This window comes from Seriola aureovittata, chromosome 24 (genome assembly GCF_021018895.1).
Source record: "Seriola aureovittata isolate HTS-2021-v1 ecotype China chromosome 24, ASM2101889v1, whole genome shotgun sequence".
NCBI lineage: Eukaryota > Metazoa > Chordata > Actinopteri > Carangiformes > Carangidae > Seriola > Seriola aureovittata.
Window position 1 is genome coordinate 7002254 of NC_079387.1, and position 19237 is coordinate 7021490.

A 19237-nucleotide genomic window follows, 5' to 3' on the forward strand; every position below is an offset into this window, starting at 1 on the left:
CAGTGCTGGAAGTAATTTACATTTTAACAAAAAAGAAAAGGAAGCACAATGGAGGTGTAAAGTTGACTCTTTATGCCAAGAGTTGAAAAAACAAAATCTGCAAAAACAAAAAGTTCTAATATTTTGAAGTTAAATTGGTTATTAAGAAAAATTACAGTATGCAAGTATTCATCTCAAGTGCTCTGAACGCCCTCCCACGCTCATGCACACACACTTTCACACTGTCTTCTCACTCTACTCCAGTTAGTCAATGACCAACGTGCAGAAGATCACAGCAGAGGAAAAGAAGATTTGACTAGCTCCTTCTCCACAGTGCGCAGCGTCTGCAGCCAAATGCAGCACATTCCAGCTCTTCACCAGCTTGTACGTGGAACTTCCTTTTGATGGGGCAACACCAAATTCCTGTCTTGAGGTTGGAGTTTTAAAGAGACGCACTGGGCAGCGCTGATGTGAGATCCAAAACGAGGAGACATGTCTGCGGCTCAAGGACTTCTCAACAGCGTCTTCTCCTGCTCCTCTCCTGCCTCCAAAGCCATAATCAAACGGAGGCTACGCCAGACCCGCAGCCTGGACCCCGCGATCATAAGACATTGTGGCACCGGCACCGAGGCAACAACTGGAGCACCGCTTTCTGGAGCGGCGGCTGCGGACGCAGGTGCGTCTCCGGAGCGCGTGGCTGTCAAACCAGCTTTACGCACTAAGATTCCGACACTAAAGGAGCCCATAACCCCGTCCCTCTCTTCTCCTTCCATACCATTGGATGTTTCTCCATCCTCCAACTTCCACTTTGACTATGATACAGTGAAGTGTGCTAAAAGGAATACCGCCGGGGATTTACCGTTTCTGGTGAGGGGACCCGGCGCTGCGCCGTCCGGGAGCACCGGTACGCTGTTCTCCCCGCGGAGGTGGCTCCAGAGGAAAGTGCAGCCGTCCAGCTCTCACGCTTACGTTGTGTGGAAATCAGAGGTAAAGTTTCCAACGCAGTAGAATAAGTTTCTACCTCTGAGGTTGTAAGTCATCCTGAGTAACCGAGTCATAGTTAAGAGTCCAGCTTGTGTTGAGTGGAATGATACATATGTGACCATCATATGACAATCAACCATGTGTAAATAATCATGTGTTTCTCCCTTGTTTCTTCATGTATAGTTCCTTTCTATGTATGCACACTAAACTGCTGGAAAAGTGGCTTAACAGAATTTAGGAATTTGCCATCCCTGAAGTGCATATGACAGCTCCTGGAATAACTAGAAAAAGCAATCAGCAGCCTTAACACATTGTTTATTTCTGCTGGAAGTCAAATCCACTGTATGCCAGGAGACACATTTGCTGCTGCAAATCTCTGTCAGAACAGCCAGACTCTACAGAGTGCACGTTTGATTCTTAGACCCAGAAAGATGTCTGTGAATCTTAAAATAGACTGTGTGTAGAGTAAGACATCATGACCTGAGGTGTGTGTGTGGAGATACTCGAGCCCAACTGGAAGATTTATGGATTTTGAAGAGGGAGTGTTGACCTGACTCTGACATCTGCACCTGGAAGCCATCCAGTATTAAACCAGTACACTACAGCCTACAACTAGAGCAGTAGTCTTGCCCAAGGGCACGTGGGTAATTAACTGGGGGAACAGGGTGCAGGCAGCACTGCTCCACTTCTCCCACCTGGGCTTTTTCTTGGCTGGTCATCGCTGTGTTTTCAGTCCTTGTGAGAGTCACACCTTACACAGAAGTACTTGTGGGAAAGCTAAAGCAGCTCTTTCGGAGCTTCTGAGGATTAAACATTTCCAACAAAAGGTTCAGTGAAGTGCACAGATAGTCTTCCCCTCATAATCGGTTTTTTTCTCCTACTGTTGTAGTCATTAAGCTGGCTGGGCTTTTGTCTTCATATAGGCTTCAAATTGAGTGTGAATAAGGGGAAGGTAGCATATGAAATCCTTACCAAAACATGCTTGGGTGACTTATTTTTAGCGGGGGGGGGGGGGGCTTTATAGGTTGCATAGTTGGCACAAGTCCACATCCAGTGGTGGAAAGGTATGATAATTTTCCAGCTTCTTTTCTGGACGTATTCTCTCTTTCTCTGGCTTAGCTGATATGTGTTTTGCTTGTTGCACCGAGTGTGTGTGTGTGTGTGTGTATGTACAGTAGCGCGTGTGTATACTGATGTGAGTGTCTTAAGGACACATGGCCCGGGACTGGGTTCTCACGACTGGGAGCGGTCACAGGGTCAAAACCATGCGGCCCTCAAACAGCTCTCCCATCATTTCCTATTACAAAGAACAGCTCCAGCTTCACTCTCTCTGCTACACTTTCTTGCAGTGTGCCTCTCCGTCTTTCTTTCACACACACACACACACACACACACACACACACACACACACACACACACACGCATCCACACTTTTCCTCCTTCTCTTGAACTCTGAGATGTCGAGAAGCTCTCACTCTGCAGCGTTTCCCATCACTGTAACTCTATTTTCCATGGACTCCCCCCCTCCTCCTGCCACGGCCCACCGAGGATAACATGAGGCCATCAGTTTGGAGTCATTAGTACAATCTTGAGCATGAAGTTATTGCACCTCAGAGTGTTTGTAAAAATACTGAGCCAAGACAGGATGTTTCACACACTTTTGGGTGTGAAGTAAAATCCTGAAATGAAGTGTAAACTTTACATTGGTAATACACTGAATGCAGCAGACGGATTTAGTTGCAATGCACATTTTTTTTCAAATGCAAACTGAACATGCCAGTCACATAATGAAGATTCATTTTTCATATTTCATATTTTTCAAATTTTTTTCCATATATTATGAAGCCAGAAAGATTGAAATTTCATGACCATTTTCATTTTCAGAGGGAACATGCATGCTCACTCACTGACAGGAGGTGTCAGATACAGTTGTGCAGCTTGCATCTGTTTCTTTTTGAAGTTTACAATTTGCCAACACTGGGAGTGTGTTTTCCCATGCTAAAATTGTGGTTGACACTTGATATTGACGTTTGGATACTTCCCAGGGCCTTGTGCACATGCAGTTACAGCTTGTCTACGTCTTTTTGAAATGATGAATGAATTTTCTGCAAGGTCATTTTCATAGTGTACTGACATGAAAGCTGCATGGATGGTAGAGTTGGCCGACATCTATTAAATCCTCTGTGTCATGTCATTTTGGGATATTTACTGCAAATTCAATACTGAAAATGTGGATATTAAATGGTGTAAAGTATGACACTTTCATAAAGTTGAGGCACTTGTGAGAGAAACTGATCAAAGCAACACCGGTCGCAACATCCTGACACTGAGTACTTAGATCGGTCATGATCCAAAAACAATAGTTCCCACATTTCCCACAATGCAACAGTGTCTTTCACTACTTGATGTGTAAAATCAGTGTTGTGTCCCTTTAAATAATCATGTCAATCATGATCAGGGTACTCCATCATCATTTGATGCCAGTTTGGACCGAAATGTCCCCAACCATCATTCATTCATATTACAGTTTAGCAAGTGATTAAACTCAAGCAGCTTTTGAAATAGTTGTGAATTCATATCATTTCATTTTATTCTCAGGTTGATTAAAAAAAGAACACAGCAGCTATAGAACACCAAATACGTCTAAATTTTATCAATATAGATTTTCAATATAGGTGCAAGTTCATATATCATGATGTATTCAAAGTCCAAACTTCTGTTCACGTTAAATGATTTGCATGTGTTCCACTGAGTGTGTGTGTGTGTGTAGAGCAACCTGTGCGGAGTAGTCTCGTGCTATGCCTTTTTAAGGAGGGAGACATGCACAGAGAGACCGAGTGGAGATGTAATGGTTTACACAAAAAGCAGTGCATGACAGTTTTATTGGCCATGATTGCTTAATAGCTTTTTTTCCGTGGCCAGGTTGTTGATGTTGAAAGAACAATGACGCAGAAAAATCATCAGAAAGTACGCTCTGTGTTATGACAGTAGGAGGGGTCAGTGACTGGAAGCAGTTCTTCTTGTGAAGTGATTGACTCTAAAGTTAGACATCATATCAACATTCTCTCCTTGCAAAATAGCACATGTTTAAAAGCAGTTTAGGTTTTTACAGGAACGCTGATACACTTGAATTTGTAAATTTGGTGTGTGAAACTGAACCTACACAGTGTGTCTGTCTTTCATACCTCACTCAGACATATACACACACGCACAGACGCACATGCACAAAGGCTCAGAGAGGAAACAGTGGTTGGCTAATTTAATCCTGGTTGTTTATGGGGCGCCAGAATGTTGACATTGTACGGTCTATTTTTAGACCCACTTACCCCTAATACCTTAGAAAAGAGACTAAGTCAAGAAAATCATTCCAAAATGAGATTTCCACCATCAGTAAACACTCCAACTATTGCTACTAAATGATTGATACCAGATGATTTAAAGCAATTTAGGAGTGGTTCTTTCAGGTCAGAGTTTTGTCCTCTGACACTGTATCTTAGTCGAGTTGTTGGAAAAGTGGAGGAAAAGAAAAAAACCCAGTGCAGGTCTGTTTCCCTCAGCCTCTTGAGTAATCTAATCTAGTAAATCAATAAAAAGTAATGCTAGTTTTAAAGGCTATAGAGATGCTGTAAGTGTGTAAAAACTGTCTGTTTTGAATGTTTTAGTGACACCTATGATGACAGATGTTATTACTGTGAGTTTGCACAGAGCAATTCTCAGTTTTCTATTCATAATTTAACTGAACCATCGTCATGCCAACTGGGATTTTGGAAGATTACTATTTGGGATTTTCTACTTCCTATACTCCAGATTCTTAAAGCAGTTAGAAATATGGGAACTGGCTTGTATGGTAGTTTTTTTTAAGAGACACAACAACTTTTAGAATCCCTGTCAATTTCGCAAAAGGATGTGAAGTGGAGAAAAAACACGTAATTTCACTGTCTACCTAAGTGTCAGTACTTGTTTCTTCACTGGCATTTAGATTACACTTTCTTACATTAGTTGTTACCATTCTTTGAAATTCTCTAAATGTCTCATGTTGATTTATTTTTATGTATCATCACTGAACTATGTCAGCGTACTCAGAGCTGAGAGAAGAAGTAGAGAAACACACTTTGAGAAGTCCAAGTCTACTGTTTGCTTTCTTAGGATCACTATGTGTTTTTTAGCCATGCGAGCGCCATGCCTCCGTAGAGCAATCAGTGGGTCGACCATCTTTGTTCAGACTGAAATAATCTCAACAACTATTTGATGGATTACTATGACATTTTGCACATTCAAGGGGCCCAGAGAATGAATCCCTGTGAATATAGTGATCTCCTGCAGGTCACAATTTTCAATTATCCTGTGAAATATCTCAACATCTAGCGGGTGGACTGCCACAAAATTTAATACAGACAGTCATGGTTCCCAGAGGATGTATCCCAATGACTTTGGTAATCCTCCAACTTTCCTCTTGGGCCACCTACTATAACTTTGTAGTGTTAACTAACAAATGTTAGCATGCTGACACACTAAACTGAGATGGTGAACAAATATTACACCTGACAATACATTAGACATCAGCATGTACAGAAAAAATCACCTCACATTGCGTGTAATTTTCCATAGAAAGTTAAAAGGACCAAAGATTTGCATAATTTAGATGGGTTGTATGTGGAAATCCTGTCCATACTTTTTAACTCAGTCGCTACATAAAATAAAAATATTAAATGTTTAGTCATAAGTACTGCTTTGAAAAAGGCTGCTCTTCCAGGAAAAGAAAACTTGTGGAGAAAGAGTGAAAATCTTTCCTTTAAAGGTAACATTTACAAAATTCTCCAATGTTAATAATTAAACACAACTATCATTAGATTTTGGAATCCCTTTTAGACAGTTTGTTGGATACTGGGTAGATTTTCCTGTGTAACATCACTGATATATTTTGGTAGAATCCCCGACAAGGTCTGTGAACTATCTCATTAATATATCATTTGTGTTGCAAGCTTACTCATGCTGTAAAAATCTTTTTTTTTCAAGCTGCTTGTGTGATGTTTCATTTATCAGAAATCACACATTCTGATCCAGCCTCCATGCTTTCTGCAACACTTGAACTGCTCCACATGTTTGCCATTGTTTATGCTGTGAACCATACAAGCTAGTGCATTTACTCAGGTCAATGCTTTCTGCCAGGAGCCAACAGTTGTGTGTGTGTGTTTTTTTTTTTTAACCAAAGGTGGTCCACATTGAAGTGTTTATAACAACAATAACATGGTCTGAACATTGGAAAGAAATGCTGCAGCAAAGCCTTTCATCAAAGCGGGAGGACAGATTTAGCATCTTTTCACTGGTTAACTGTTCAAAAGGATTTAGAGATTCATAGTTTGTGTTTGGATCGCACCATGAGATTCTCATGCAGGACCCTTCTGGGAATTCCAGACCGACGACTAAAAGCAATCATGCATTTGCTGTCAGCGCTCTGAGCCTGCTCAAGCTATCCATATTTTGCCTAAGAGGACTAATTCACCGAATCGAATCACAGTGAGCAACTACCACAGAAACAGAAGTCTACATAGATTCATTCTCTGGTCAATCAATCAATCGGTCATCAATCACAAACTGCAGGATTGAGGCAAATCTAACCATCTGATAGGTTCAACAGCTCCAATGAAAATCAAACCAAAATACAAAACCAAAAATAGCAATACACAATTTCATTTATTAGCAGCTGATGGTGTAAATTTAAAATTTGGATATGCCAGATTCCCGGTTTCATTATATTTTCTCCTGGACATGTTTTAGGAAAGGCTTGAACTTGTGAACTAAGCTGCGATCCATTCTGCCTTTCCTCCCTGATTTCCTCCCTAAGTTCTCTGAAAGTGAGAAGGCTGCGTTGGAGGACAAAGACCTTGATGGTTCGACATCTGTGGAATGCACACACCAAAATTCAAACTAAAAACAAATACAATGCAATATACCTTGGGCAGTTCAGCCAAGATTCAGTCTTTTTTTTTTTTTTTTACAGTATCACTGCAGCAAGAGTGCAGAGCAAGTGGAGCATGATGTAGATGAAGGAGTCGAATATAGGATGTCATCACGCTGTTGCAAGAGCCTCCGTCAAAACACTGAAACTGTGATGGAACGCAGGTTGATTTTCTTGGCGTACAGCAGTAGATTCTGATTTGGATCTGTTCACGGTTGTCGGTTGTCTGGCTCTCTTCAGTTAAAGGGCTTCTAAGTCAGTTTTTATTATTTGGGGTGGATTTTCTTTTCGCATGTGTTATTCACTTTGAATCCACATCCTGCTAAATCAACAGTTTTAGCAGAATGCACTGAGATGTACTTAAAAAAAAACAAAAAAACAAACAAAAGAAAAAAACCACCGAACCTGTCATTTCTTGCTGCTAAACATTCCTGCTTTGGCCACATGTTCTCGTACAGTCCCCTCCTGGGAGAAGCTCTGGATTTGTGTATGTGGGTCTGCAAGGGGTTGTAGTTTGATTATAGTCCTTATTAAGTTTAATGGACCTGGTTGTTTTCATGTACAACCTACTGACAGTCCAGAACGTTGTCTGCTTTCAGTGAAAGTGATAGAAATACCCAAAGTAATATTAAACATGTTTTTTCATTTGATATAGATGCATGAGGCATTTTACCATCATAACATTGCTGTCGTAAATTTTTGTTTTCTGTTCGATAGCCTACATTGACATATATTGCTTGTTTAGGTTCAAAATTTTTTCCATGCTAATAAAAAGATGTGTGGATCATTATTATGATTTTTGCAAATGTTTAAGTTCAAATGCTTCAAAATTGTGGGCAGGATTGGGAGCTACAGGTGAACATTTACAGCTTTTAATGTGTAAAGTTTTTAAAACAGTAGCACATTATCGTCCTATAAGTGACTGTAATTGCTTAGTATCATTACACTAACTCAGCGGCACACCACTCGAGACTGTTAGAAGCTTCTATCTCACTCCCACGTGAAGCTGGATTTATGAATTTATACAGTACTTGATGTAAGAGGTTGCAACGATGGTTACACAGGAATCCAACTGTGGAGACCTACAGCATAGGCTTTGATTTACAGTATAGTTCAATGTTGGATTTCACCCACTGATAGTGCCCCATAACACTAGACGGCTTAAAGCTACAAGACTTTCTAGAAATCAAGCTGGTGCCTGCATGAGACTCAAAAGCAAACCACTCCACTAATTTCTCACCAATATGTCTGTATCTTTCAGCTCTGTAAAAGAGAGCAACATTTTATTTTGGTCTTTTCATGAATCACACATTTCTCATAAGCTGTTTTTGAGCACAGAACCGCACCCATGTCTTGTGCTGTTCAGCAATATCCCATTGTGCCCTAAAGTAATCACACAAACTAACATAGCAGAGCACGCTGTATGAGCAGAGGGCGAGAGGATATGACATCAACATTTGATTCCAATGAGATCGAAACACACTGTATAATGTGTGTGAAAAATATTCTAAGCCATCTCTCATTGGTGTACAGAAACAGGATACCTCACAGGGCAAATTTTTGACAAGTTTGCATGATATTCTGTTGAAAAGAACCATATGAAACAGCGGGTTTTGTTTGGCAGTGTTTTAGTTTAGCAATCTCACATCTCCTTTGGGATGTTTTCTCAACAATGAAGGAAAAGAGAGCAGCTTGAAATAGAGACGGTTGAAAAGTAAACATTAATTTCCGCAGCCAGAATCTCTCTGTCTGTTGCCGATTAAACCTCTCCTCCAGTGAGAAGGCTGCAGTGTTGAGTTACTTTTAGTGTGCATGAATATGTTTTCATGCATGTGGGAGCGAATCCGAAGGCAGTGGGTGGATGATCTAATTGTGCACTTTGGAGTCTTGAAGGCAAAAATGTCCATCCCCTTGTGTATTTGTGTATGTGTGTGTGTGTGTGTGTGTATTACAGTGACCCCTATGTCCACTAATGTTCTCTCTAATGTGGTTTGTCATGGGCCAGAGGGAAAGCATGGATAAAATCCTCTCACATATGCCATGGTGTGTTAAGTTTACAACTTCCCATTTATGCATCCGTCTCAATCACTGTAAATGCTGGTGACATGATACACACACTGAGTGAAAAGGTTTCACAACATCTCAAAACCCCCCCTTCTCTTTATCTAATCTTGGAAAAGTAACATAAATAGACACTGAAGAAATAACGATTGAGTATATTTAGTGATCCCAGAATTATTTAAAAAGTCTTTTTTAATACTAAAACAAAACTGAATCATGATCAACCTTTATGTTTTTTCCCTCTGCATCTGTGGGCTTGTTTACAACTGGTCAGAGCCGGCCCGGGGCATAGACAAACTAAGCGCCTGCTCAGGGCCCGAGGCCACCAGAGGGGCCCCAAGAGCGCTTTTATTGTGATATATCATGCCAGTAGTAATCATACAAAAATACAATATTATGTTAACAGGCCAGCTAGCTAGAACTATTGGTTTAATCAATTCCCGCTGCCTGTCAGAGCAACATAGCTACAACTAATAAAACCGATAATGGGTACGTTAAATCTACAGTAGGTGTGCGAATGATCAAGTATTGACAATAGTCAATAGTATGTGTTAAATAGTGATATACAGTCAATAGTGTGTGAGGTGTGATCATGTGATAACGACGAAATAAGTTTTAATAAATCAGAATGAACCTTTAATATGTGCTGATGATAAGCCTCATTATGAGAATAACAAGCTTGGAACCACATGCTCCACAGCTGACCTTCATCACTCATACAGGCAGCTTCATGGCATTTTATCGTATCAATTAGAATTTTTCTGCTGATCCCGAGTAGTATATTAATGAAGAGTCTCTCTATCTTAATTCTCTCTCTCAGGGTTATGGATGTATGTTGAGCGTCTGTGTTTCTGTGTGTGTGTGTGTGTGTGTGTGCAACAGTCTTCATAAGGAATTTCTAGAGGACGCTGCATGTTCATATCCTGTCCCTTTGCTAAAATATGAGCCCAAAGGAACAAAATCCAATTTTGTTTTTGATTTTATCAAGCTCTGGTTTTTATCTGAATGTTGCTTTGTGAAATTGGTACGTCTGAGTACAGCCTAGGACATCTCGCTTACAGCCCTCACAGATGTATTATGACCCTGTGCTTGTTTGTTTTGTTCTTCTACACTTTACATGGCATATTATTGCCTGATTTACCCAGGATGGCAGCTCAGTCACTCTTTCATACTCCGTCCTGTGTATATTAATTACTTGTATACGCTTCAGAGCATTTGACCTCAGTGTCGTGCCTCTCTTTGCCTGGCTATTTATTACTGAGTAAAACTGTTTCATGCTGTATTTAGTGAGGATTAACTGAATGTTCCTGTTCACACATACAGGATTTAGCTTACTCTGAGAGCTAAGCTTTGAGAATTAATACCTGTGAGTGTGTGGGCTTTTGTGCATGCATGTGTGTGTGATTTTACTTCACTGACTTATCAAGTGTCTGCTGATCAAATATACCTTCAAATACCTGAAATACTTGTTTAAATAAGCCATGGTTTTTGGAGAAATTGTGCATTTTGCTTGGTGCACCCCCCTCCTTTATATGTGTGTGTGTGTATGTTGCTCAGTGGGGAGGTTTAAGGAATTATTTATTTGGAATTCCAGGTCAGAGCTTCATGCCGAGGCCCCAGGGCTCCTACTGAAAGAGGGTTGGCTACTGACTGAGTGACCCCCCAACTTCCTCCCCTCTCCCCATCACCCACCCATCCTTTTCTGCCTGTTTTCATTTTTCTACACAGAAGCTCACTCCTGTCCATTCTTCACTTTTACTGACTCTCTTTTATAGACATCCTGCCTATAATTCTCCTTCTCATTTGGACTGCCAAACCCCTTTCTTTATGCTAAATGCAGCAACAAGACCAAACCAGCTTGATTTTACCTTTGAGGAATCAAGAATCGAGCTGGGATCAAAGCTTGAGTTTGTTGGACAGGTCCAGCTTTGCCCTTCCAAACAGTACACTGAAAGCATGCAGCAATTTGTTCTCATGAAGGCTCCTTTGAACTGACCTGCCTGAGGAGCTGAGGGCAGCTAAATGAGTGTCATCTTTCAAGCTGCTGCGTAAAACTCCCTTTTTATGGACCATTGTTTATGTAGTTTCCACATATTTTTCCTCCCTAACCTTATTTTCCATCTGACAGAGTGTGTTGATATTCATGGTCCCCAGAGCATAAATCTGAATGTTTGATGACCTCCCTCACCTTTAATCTAGTTCTACCATAAGGCCAAAACCACCAGAATCCATTTATCCATTTATACAAATGTAAACATTAGCATTTTAAAACTTACTGTGCATGTGAATCTTCTTCTCCCTAAGCACCTTTAGGAGGAAAATGTCTCTTGATTTTATACTTACTTTAAAAAAAAAAAAGTTTTAAGTTTAGTTTTCACTCACAGGCTACTGATAAGGATCTTAAGGACGTCATTAGGGCTGTATTTAATTAATATTATGAATTAATCTGCTGATATTTTCTTGATTAATTTACTAATCATCAAAAAGTAGTAAAAAAAAGGAATCCCCATTACGAGGTTTTAGAGCCCAAAGTGCCATTTTTGGTTCAGGTTGATTTCAAAACCCAAAGATAATCAGTTTACTGTAAAGTAAGACAAGGAAAAGCTGTTAATCCTCTAATCTGAGAGGCTGCAACCACAGACTGCTGGGTAGTTCTGTTTGAATCACTTAAATAATTAACCAATTATCAAAATTTTCAGTTGGTTGACTAATTGATTAGTTGATGAATTGTGTCAGTTCTATCTTTATCTTTATTCTGCTGGAGAACTTTTGATTGCAGCTCTAAAAATAAATTTCTGGAAGAGAGGGGAGGAGGAGGGCCGACAGAACGAAGGACACAAGACATCACCTACGCATTGGAGTGTGACTGTCTCCTTTGATTTTGTGTGTCACACATACACACACACTGGGTTAACTTCAGAGTGAGCCATTGCCTTCCCAGTGCCTTATCTCTGCTCTCTCTTCTGGCAGGAGTCCCTGTTATCTGCTGGGAGTAAACTTGGGCTCTAACAATTGGCCAACACTGACTGAATTCAGTTGGAAATGTTTTGGGGAGTTTATCCATAACATCTTTGACTCGTAACTCAGCTGTGTAATGAAGCACAGCATAAACACTGGTTTTTATTTCTTTTTTTATCTGCCTTAAAATGCAGGGTCAGTTAGCTGGAAGTTTCTTTTTAAGGATCAAGAGGTCAGTAGAGTGGTAAGTCATGTTAAGGTAGATACTCAAGTGACACTCATACAGTTACTAATGAATTTAGAATAATGTGAACATCTGTTTAGCTTACAATCAGACAATGACAGACATATATGACGATGGGTCCTGAAAAGCAAAGTGATTTAAAGTGGGGGACCTCTCACCGCCACCCCCCTCCCCTTCCAAATCTGTCACAGTAAGGAAGCAAAACAGAATGAGACAGCAGGCATTTTAGACACAGCCGGGGCTCTGCAGCTATAAATAGAAAAATAGCTCAGCGGAGGAATGGGTTGACACACTCAGGTTCCAGAAGAGGAGCAGGGAGAGGCGTATTGGTTGCACGTGTGAGAGTGTTGAGGTTCATGCAGCTCATGGATATTCCTGCAGTTAGACGGCGATGTGTGTTTAAAGTCAGCGCAGCTTCACACTACAAACTCTGTGGTAACACTGTGAGGAAACTTACACTCACAACTCTGAAGCATTAGCTTATCAGAAAGGCATTATTATGAGACTGCTGACAGAGAATTAGGATCAGAATGTGATGCCACCTAGTGGACATTTTTATTTAAACAATATCTTTTCTGTCTGTTTCACTTGCACATGACTTCTTATATCACAAGTCGCTTCCCTCCTACTTCCCTTTATTTAATGTTGCATATACAATATAGAAAATCCCAAGAATCAAAAACAAGAAACAAGTTTCTATAAAAGAATTATTATTATTATTATTATCATTATTATTAAACACCTACCAGTGTTTGGAGATAATGGTGTTTTTATCATCTAGTGGACATTTAAGTGAAATGCAGGCAACATTTTTATGAAAGTTAAATTAAATGTAAAGAGCTATTTTAGCCAACAGAGCGCGCCAGTGAGCTTTTAGTAAATCTTCCAGGAGGAGGCTGGAGTTTGGGAACATTCAGCAGCATCTGGACACACACACACAAACACGAATGATGAATCACAGTAAAAGTGTGGGTGGGCCGCGTTGTGGCCAGTCACAGCTGCGCACATCTGTCTGCTCAGCCTCTCGATGTCATAAGTATCTTACAAAAACATAACAATAGCTGATACCAGCTGCAGTCAGGACATATTTCACAGCGCTGGGGCCAAATCAAACTGTTTAAAATGCATTGGACAGGGAGACAAACCCAACAATTTGAACCTAGCTCCTGAAATGTGTTAACTCCATAAGGCTGTTTTACAGGCTCACAGTATGTTAGACCTCAAATATTTACATACATTCATACGCAATAGACCTGTTGTGGGCTGCAGAGCTCTTCTACAATTGAATTACAAATATTGTCCTCCCTCCTTACTGTTAGAGACATTAAAACCTTCTGGTAAATGTGCCCGTCGTGTTTTTATTACACACTCGCAAAGTATTCTCATAAGAGATCTCCAGTAGAGTGGAGTTGTTTGTACTGTCACCAACACCCACGTATCCACACACACACACACACACACACACACACACACACAACACACACACACACACACATTCACTCACTAACAAACATAACAATGTGTGTTTGTACTGCTTTCATAGCGAACAGCGTCACTTCCAAGCAGCAGAGATCATATTCTCTCCTGCAGAGTACCTTCCCAGAACATTAATGTGTGTGTGTGTGTGTGTGTGTGTGTGTGTGTGCATGAGAAATTACTTTTAGAGGTCCAGTAGTCCCCCACAAGAATCAGAACTCCAGTGTTGTTGGCCGACTGTTTGGATTTGGAAGAATTTGAGTTTGGGCACAGATTTGAGAAAAAAATCTAATTTACAATCATAATGCTAAAATTTTTTTTTTTAAATGACCTTTTCTAATAAAAAAAAGCTTTGCTTGCTACTTTATATGGATAGACGCTATAGCAGATGAGCAATGAACTAGAAACTAACCCTAATGCCAGCTCAGGAAGGGTTTTACCTTTCTAAACACCTGGAGTCAAGTAGGTCTTTCCTGGAAAAATACCACCAGTGTAGGAAGTGATGCATTTTACATTTCCAGCAGAAGAAACAGCAGTTTGTTTGCAATAAACACAAGAAGAAGAAGTGGAAAGTTGACCTGAGCAGCGAAAGAGAACCTGGAGAAAGTAGATCAATGTGTGTCACTTTTATATTCCCGAAATAAAGACATCATTCATCTTTTCATGTGTGTATCCTCCGCCTCTATTCAGTTCATCTCTGCCTATTTTATAACCCCGTTGTCACTGCGCATCATCTTTCAGCCTCATTATTCAGGCACTCAGATGAACAGAAAACAGATGCTTTGTGTTTTAGAGTTTTCTCATCTCATTCTGTCTGTTTTTGTCTCTCACTCTCAGACATTTTAAATAAAGATAAAAGGATGGGAGGAAAAAAAAGCTCACAGATGGATGTAGCAGCCCAGGGGGTCAATTAGCATATGGGACACACACTTAATCTGAACTGACAATGGGAGGCCAATCGATTCAAAGAGGAGAAATCTGCAACTGCCTTTTCCAGACTGTAGGTGACTATAGCGATGACTGAGCTTAATCAGATTAACAGTGAGGTGTGTCAGTCTGGTTTCCCACTGAGAGCTGCAATTTGCCTTAATTTGACCTAATTGGAGGAGGTTTGCTGTTGCCAGGTTTAAGGGAGAGTGTGGGAAAAGGAGACTTTGTCCGAGCCGAGATATGAAATATTGAGATATAAAGAGAGTGAAAGATAGAGAGAAAGTTGAAGGAAAGAAATAGAAAGGTCAGGAGAATGAGGCAGCAGTGAAGGGATGGAGCCAAAAAAAAAAAAAAACACTCACAAACACACACCTGGATTGGATTAGCTAGGGCTAGCAGGGAGGCTGTGTGTTAATGGAGATTTAATAGGCTCTGAAATGACTTACCGCAGTCATACAGTGTGTGTGTGTGTGTGTGTGTGTGTGTGTGTGTGTGTGTGTGTGTGTGTGTGTGTGTGTGTGTGTGTGTGCGTGTGTTTGTGTGTGTGTGTGCAGATATGCAGTGTGTGCTTGAATTTAAATCTTTCCATTATGCTTTCTGTTGACAGTGGACACAGTCAGCTATTGAAAAAGCCAACACGCTGGGCAATCATAACAACACAAAATAGATGTTTAAATTTGGTTCATTGACTCTGTTTACAGGATTTCATTGGGAATCTACACAAGAGTGAAGGATGCTGTTATAACGCAGCTGCATTTCTACAGAGCAGTTCCTACAGTCTGAGAGATACTGGACTTTTGAGGCACATACTGAGACATTTTAGAGTTTTAAAAACCAATAAAAGATATAGATATACTGGTTTTTCAACATTAAAAAATAACACAGTTTGGTTAAATTAGCTAGATATGTATTAAGTGGGACACTCATACACTTTTCAGTGCTTTCTGGACAACATTTACAATACTCTTCTATACAAGGCTCTTGTTTTTTTGTATTTACTATAGCGCTGCCTCTCTGTGTATAATTTTGCAATGGCCTTAGTCATCCTCCCATCATCACAACTTAAATACATCAGACTTTCTATTTTAAGTTTAGAAAGTGTCTATTTACAGATTAGATTCTGTGTTGGGCCACAGGTCATTATGCTATCAAACCATGATGAAGTTTTTGTGGAAATATAGTTCAGGATTTAAGAGTTGCAGCATACTTCATTTCTCATTTCTCTGCATATCAATCACGTCTTATTACGCACTCCCTGATAAGTTACTCACTCCTTAAAAAATCATATATACAAACAATATATATATATAAAATGCACCTATGGTCCTGGATTGTTTCATATTATTTTTCTAAATCTAACTCTGCAGACTCTCCTTTTTCTAACTGTGGGTTTCTGTCTGTTGCCACGGCAACAACTCAGTGATGTAAACACGGCTGACCCTGGCTGTAAGAGTGAGAACAAAGAAAGCATCCCTCTCGAACGTAAGCATTAAGAGATGGTTTATATGTTCAAAAGCTCTGACGCAGTTGGTGCAAGTTCTCTGCAATGGAAAAAGCAGACACAAGGAACATTAACTGAAATAATAAATAGATTTGCAAATAGCAATAAAGATGTGGAAAGGTGGAAAACGTCATCAACCTTAAACATCCATTACACCTTAACTGACATTATGGCTGCATCATTTTATGTGTAGGAATGATTGAGAGTGGCACTTACAGGGTGCATTTATATTTTGGAGTAACTCAGCAGCAGAAGTTCTGCAGTGAAAAGTACGTGACGTCTTTAGGTCTCAGTACATATCCTTGTAACTCAAACTGTGTCATGTTTTACGGGAAAAAGCCTAAATCATCTAAAGATCATGACTTTCCTTTCCTATGGTTTTGTAGTTGCAGCAAGTGCAACAAGGATCGTAAATATCCAGGAATAGCATGGAGCTCTATAGAGAAAATGAAGAAAGTAGGGATCATGCAAGACAACAGTGTAGAATGACTAAAATAATTTGAACGCTGCTTCTCTTTCTGTCACTCGTCTAATACAATTTTGAGCATATCAAATTTGATATTATGTTACACATGCATATCATAGACTGATTGGTAGATATACCATAGAAAATGTGGGGAAATGTATTTGAAGTATAGCTAAATCTGAACAGCTGATGTGTAAGTATCTTGTAGGATGAAACAGTTACAGAGAATCAGATTCGGATATTATCAACTACAGCTACTGCATGTTGCAACTAACCCGCGTAATAAAGGAAAGGAAAAAAGAAAAGAAAAAAAGCATCCACATTGTAACGTGGCTTCAATAATTTGTAATTCAACTTTAAAATTTAGAATCAAGAATGGCTTATTATTTAGTCTATTGTACTTTACCACAAATCTAAGCCGAAATTTGTGAAATTTGTTTTTTTACGATTGGACACACACTCCCTCTCCAATGCACGCACACACACACGCACACACACACACACCATAAGGAGTGTGCATGTAGCTACGCATCAGCTGGACAGGTAAGAACAGGCAGCAACTTATCTTATGGTTAAAATGACCCAACAGAAGAAATAACTAGTGCAAACACAGCTTTTGTGTTTGTGTGTGTGTGTGTGTGTGTGTGTGTGTGTGTGTGTGTGTGTAGCATGATATGAGGTGGTGGGAGTGTGGGTGGAACCTACAGGGGAGTCAAGCTTGGATTCCAGCTGCATTCCAGAGAAAGAAAAAGAGATGGGATGGATCTGACAACCCCCACCTCCTGTCTTTCTTCCACTTCTTTCTTCTTCTAATTCTACACCTCCACCCAAAACGCACACAGACGTGCACACACGAATGCAGTTTGCCTAGTGAAGCTCATGTTAAACCACATGACAATACTGTCTGGGAAATTAAAACCCACCTTACAACACAAAACCTTTGTGCGCCTGAGTGTGTTTGTGTGTGTGTGCACAAAAATCCCAAGTTTATGCTGCTTTTCCAAATTTAGATGTTTCAGTGGTCAAGTCCAAATCAGACAAAGTAAATGTTTAAACTAAGTTCTATTGGAAAAGTTCTGTTAGGACAAATTGTTGAAGCAGCTGAACAATTTACAAGCGGAGCATACCAAAGCATCGCAAGAATAATGGGAAGAAAACCCTGATACTATAAAGGAACAGTGGAACAGTGCCTGTTTTTTTTTTTTGGGAGGATGGCTGCTAGGTCAGCTTGGTGATGAAGGAGGCTGACGATATTCAATATTCCAGATTTTTTTTATTGTCAACAAAAGCCATAAAAGGACTAGAACCAAAGATGGATCGATCCTATTGTCAAGTATTGTCTATGAGGCAAAAGCCTGACTGATCTGATTCCTCTGTGCCATGCAGCTCCTTTGTTGTCCAACACTTTAAACACAGTGAGCCACATGTGCCACTGTACTGTACTGTGAGTCAATCCCATGTCTTATATTATTTATATTATTTGAATTTAGTTTTGTTGATGTACCCAGATTCATTCTTGGAGTTGTCTAAGTGAGTGTGCCTGCCATGCAATGACATTTAGCTGTAAAGAGTCTACACCTGTCCACAACTGCTGTAGTACATACATGTGGAAGTAGAAAAGTAGCTCCTGTCTATTTAGTACAGGTTCTACCTTAGCCACACAAGGATAAAAGCATTGCTGCCATTTGTGAACAGAGCATTCCTCGAAGGCCGGTGTGTTTATACTGCAGACTAAATATTTATACCATGAGCTGAGAAGAATTGAGGCTGCTCAGCTTGACTTTGATAAAGGTTTGATATGCTCTAGGCCAGGTGACTTACACGCTGTAGAGATCGTACACCACCACATTCACAGACTGTGTATACAGCTATTCAAACGTGCTGCACACAGCGTACCTTCAGCTCTGTACATGCAGTATATACTGAATATATGCATACATACATTTATAGTAGGAAAAAATTCCTATTGGAAAAATTTGGGGAATCCAAATACACGCACACACTGATAAACACAGATGAAGGGGATGTCCAAGCACTGTCACTCGTGCTTGTTTAGTATATCTCTAAGGGTTTAACTGAGTTCATAGTACATACGTAGAAGAGGAGGCCTGAACCAAGTAACAATGACGGATAGAGAAAGAGAAATATATTGAGCAACATCAAGTGGATTTTCCTAAATAACCTATTTACATAAACAGTATTCCTTTTAATATCCTGTTCTCAAATAATAAAATACATTCTATGCTTTCAACTCCTGCAAATGAAAGAAACAATTGTCAGAAGAGATGGGGTGAATGGTTAAAATACAAAGAGAGAAAGAGGAAGGTGGGGCAGAGAAAGAGATATGACTCCTGGGAGGAAGAGGAGGAGAGGGGCAGCAGTTGAGGAAAATATGTTCATCCCACCAAACCCTCACATCTTGTACTTGTGAATAATTCCACATTATCAAGGATGTGCTCTCATCTTTTTTTATTTTGCATCATTAAAACTGTGTCCAGTAGTTTTTTGAGAAACACCTGACGACTGAAAATTCATGAGACAAGTTGATTTGCATTGAAAACAAGTGAAACTGTTGCCAGGTTGAGCTGATTAACATAGGAAACAGAATAACACGGGCAGTTCAAGCCATGTATGTTACACTCAGCCTCTCAGTTCCATATTTTCCACGCTACCACTTCT

At 40.0% G+C, this 19237-nt stretch overlaps 1 protein-coding gene across 2 annotated transcripts in view; it reads left to right on the plus strand.

Annotated features, from left to right (window-relative positions):
- Nucleotides 1-56: 56 nt before the first annotated feature.
- Nucleotides 57-19237, plus strand: part of LOC130165345 (rho GTPase-activating protein 6-like) — a 69913-nt gene continuing 50732 nt past the window's right edge. For both annotated transcript variants that reach the window (XM_056370545.1, XM_056370546.1), the window contains exon 1: nt 57-966. In XM_056370545.1, the coding sequence (XP_056226520.1) occupies nt 472-966 (495 nt within the window). In that variant the 5' untranslated portion in view covers nt 57-471. The remainder of the gene's footprint in view (nt 967-19237) is intronic.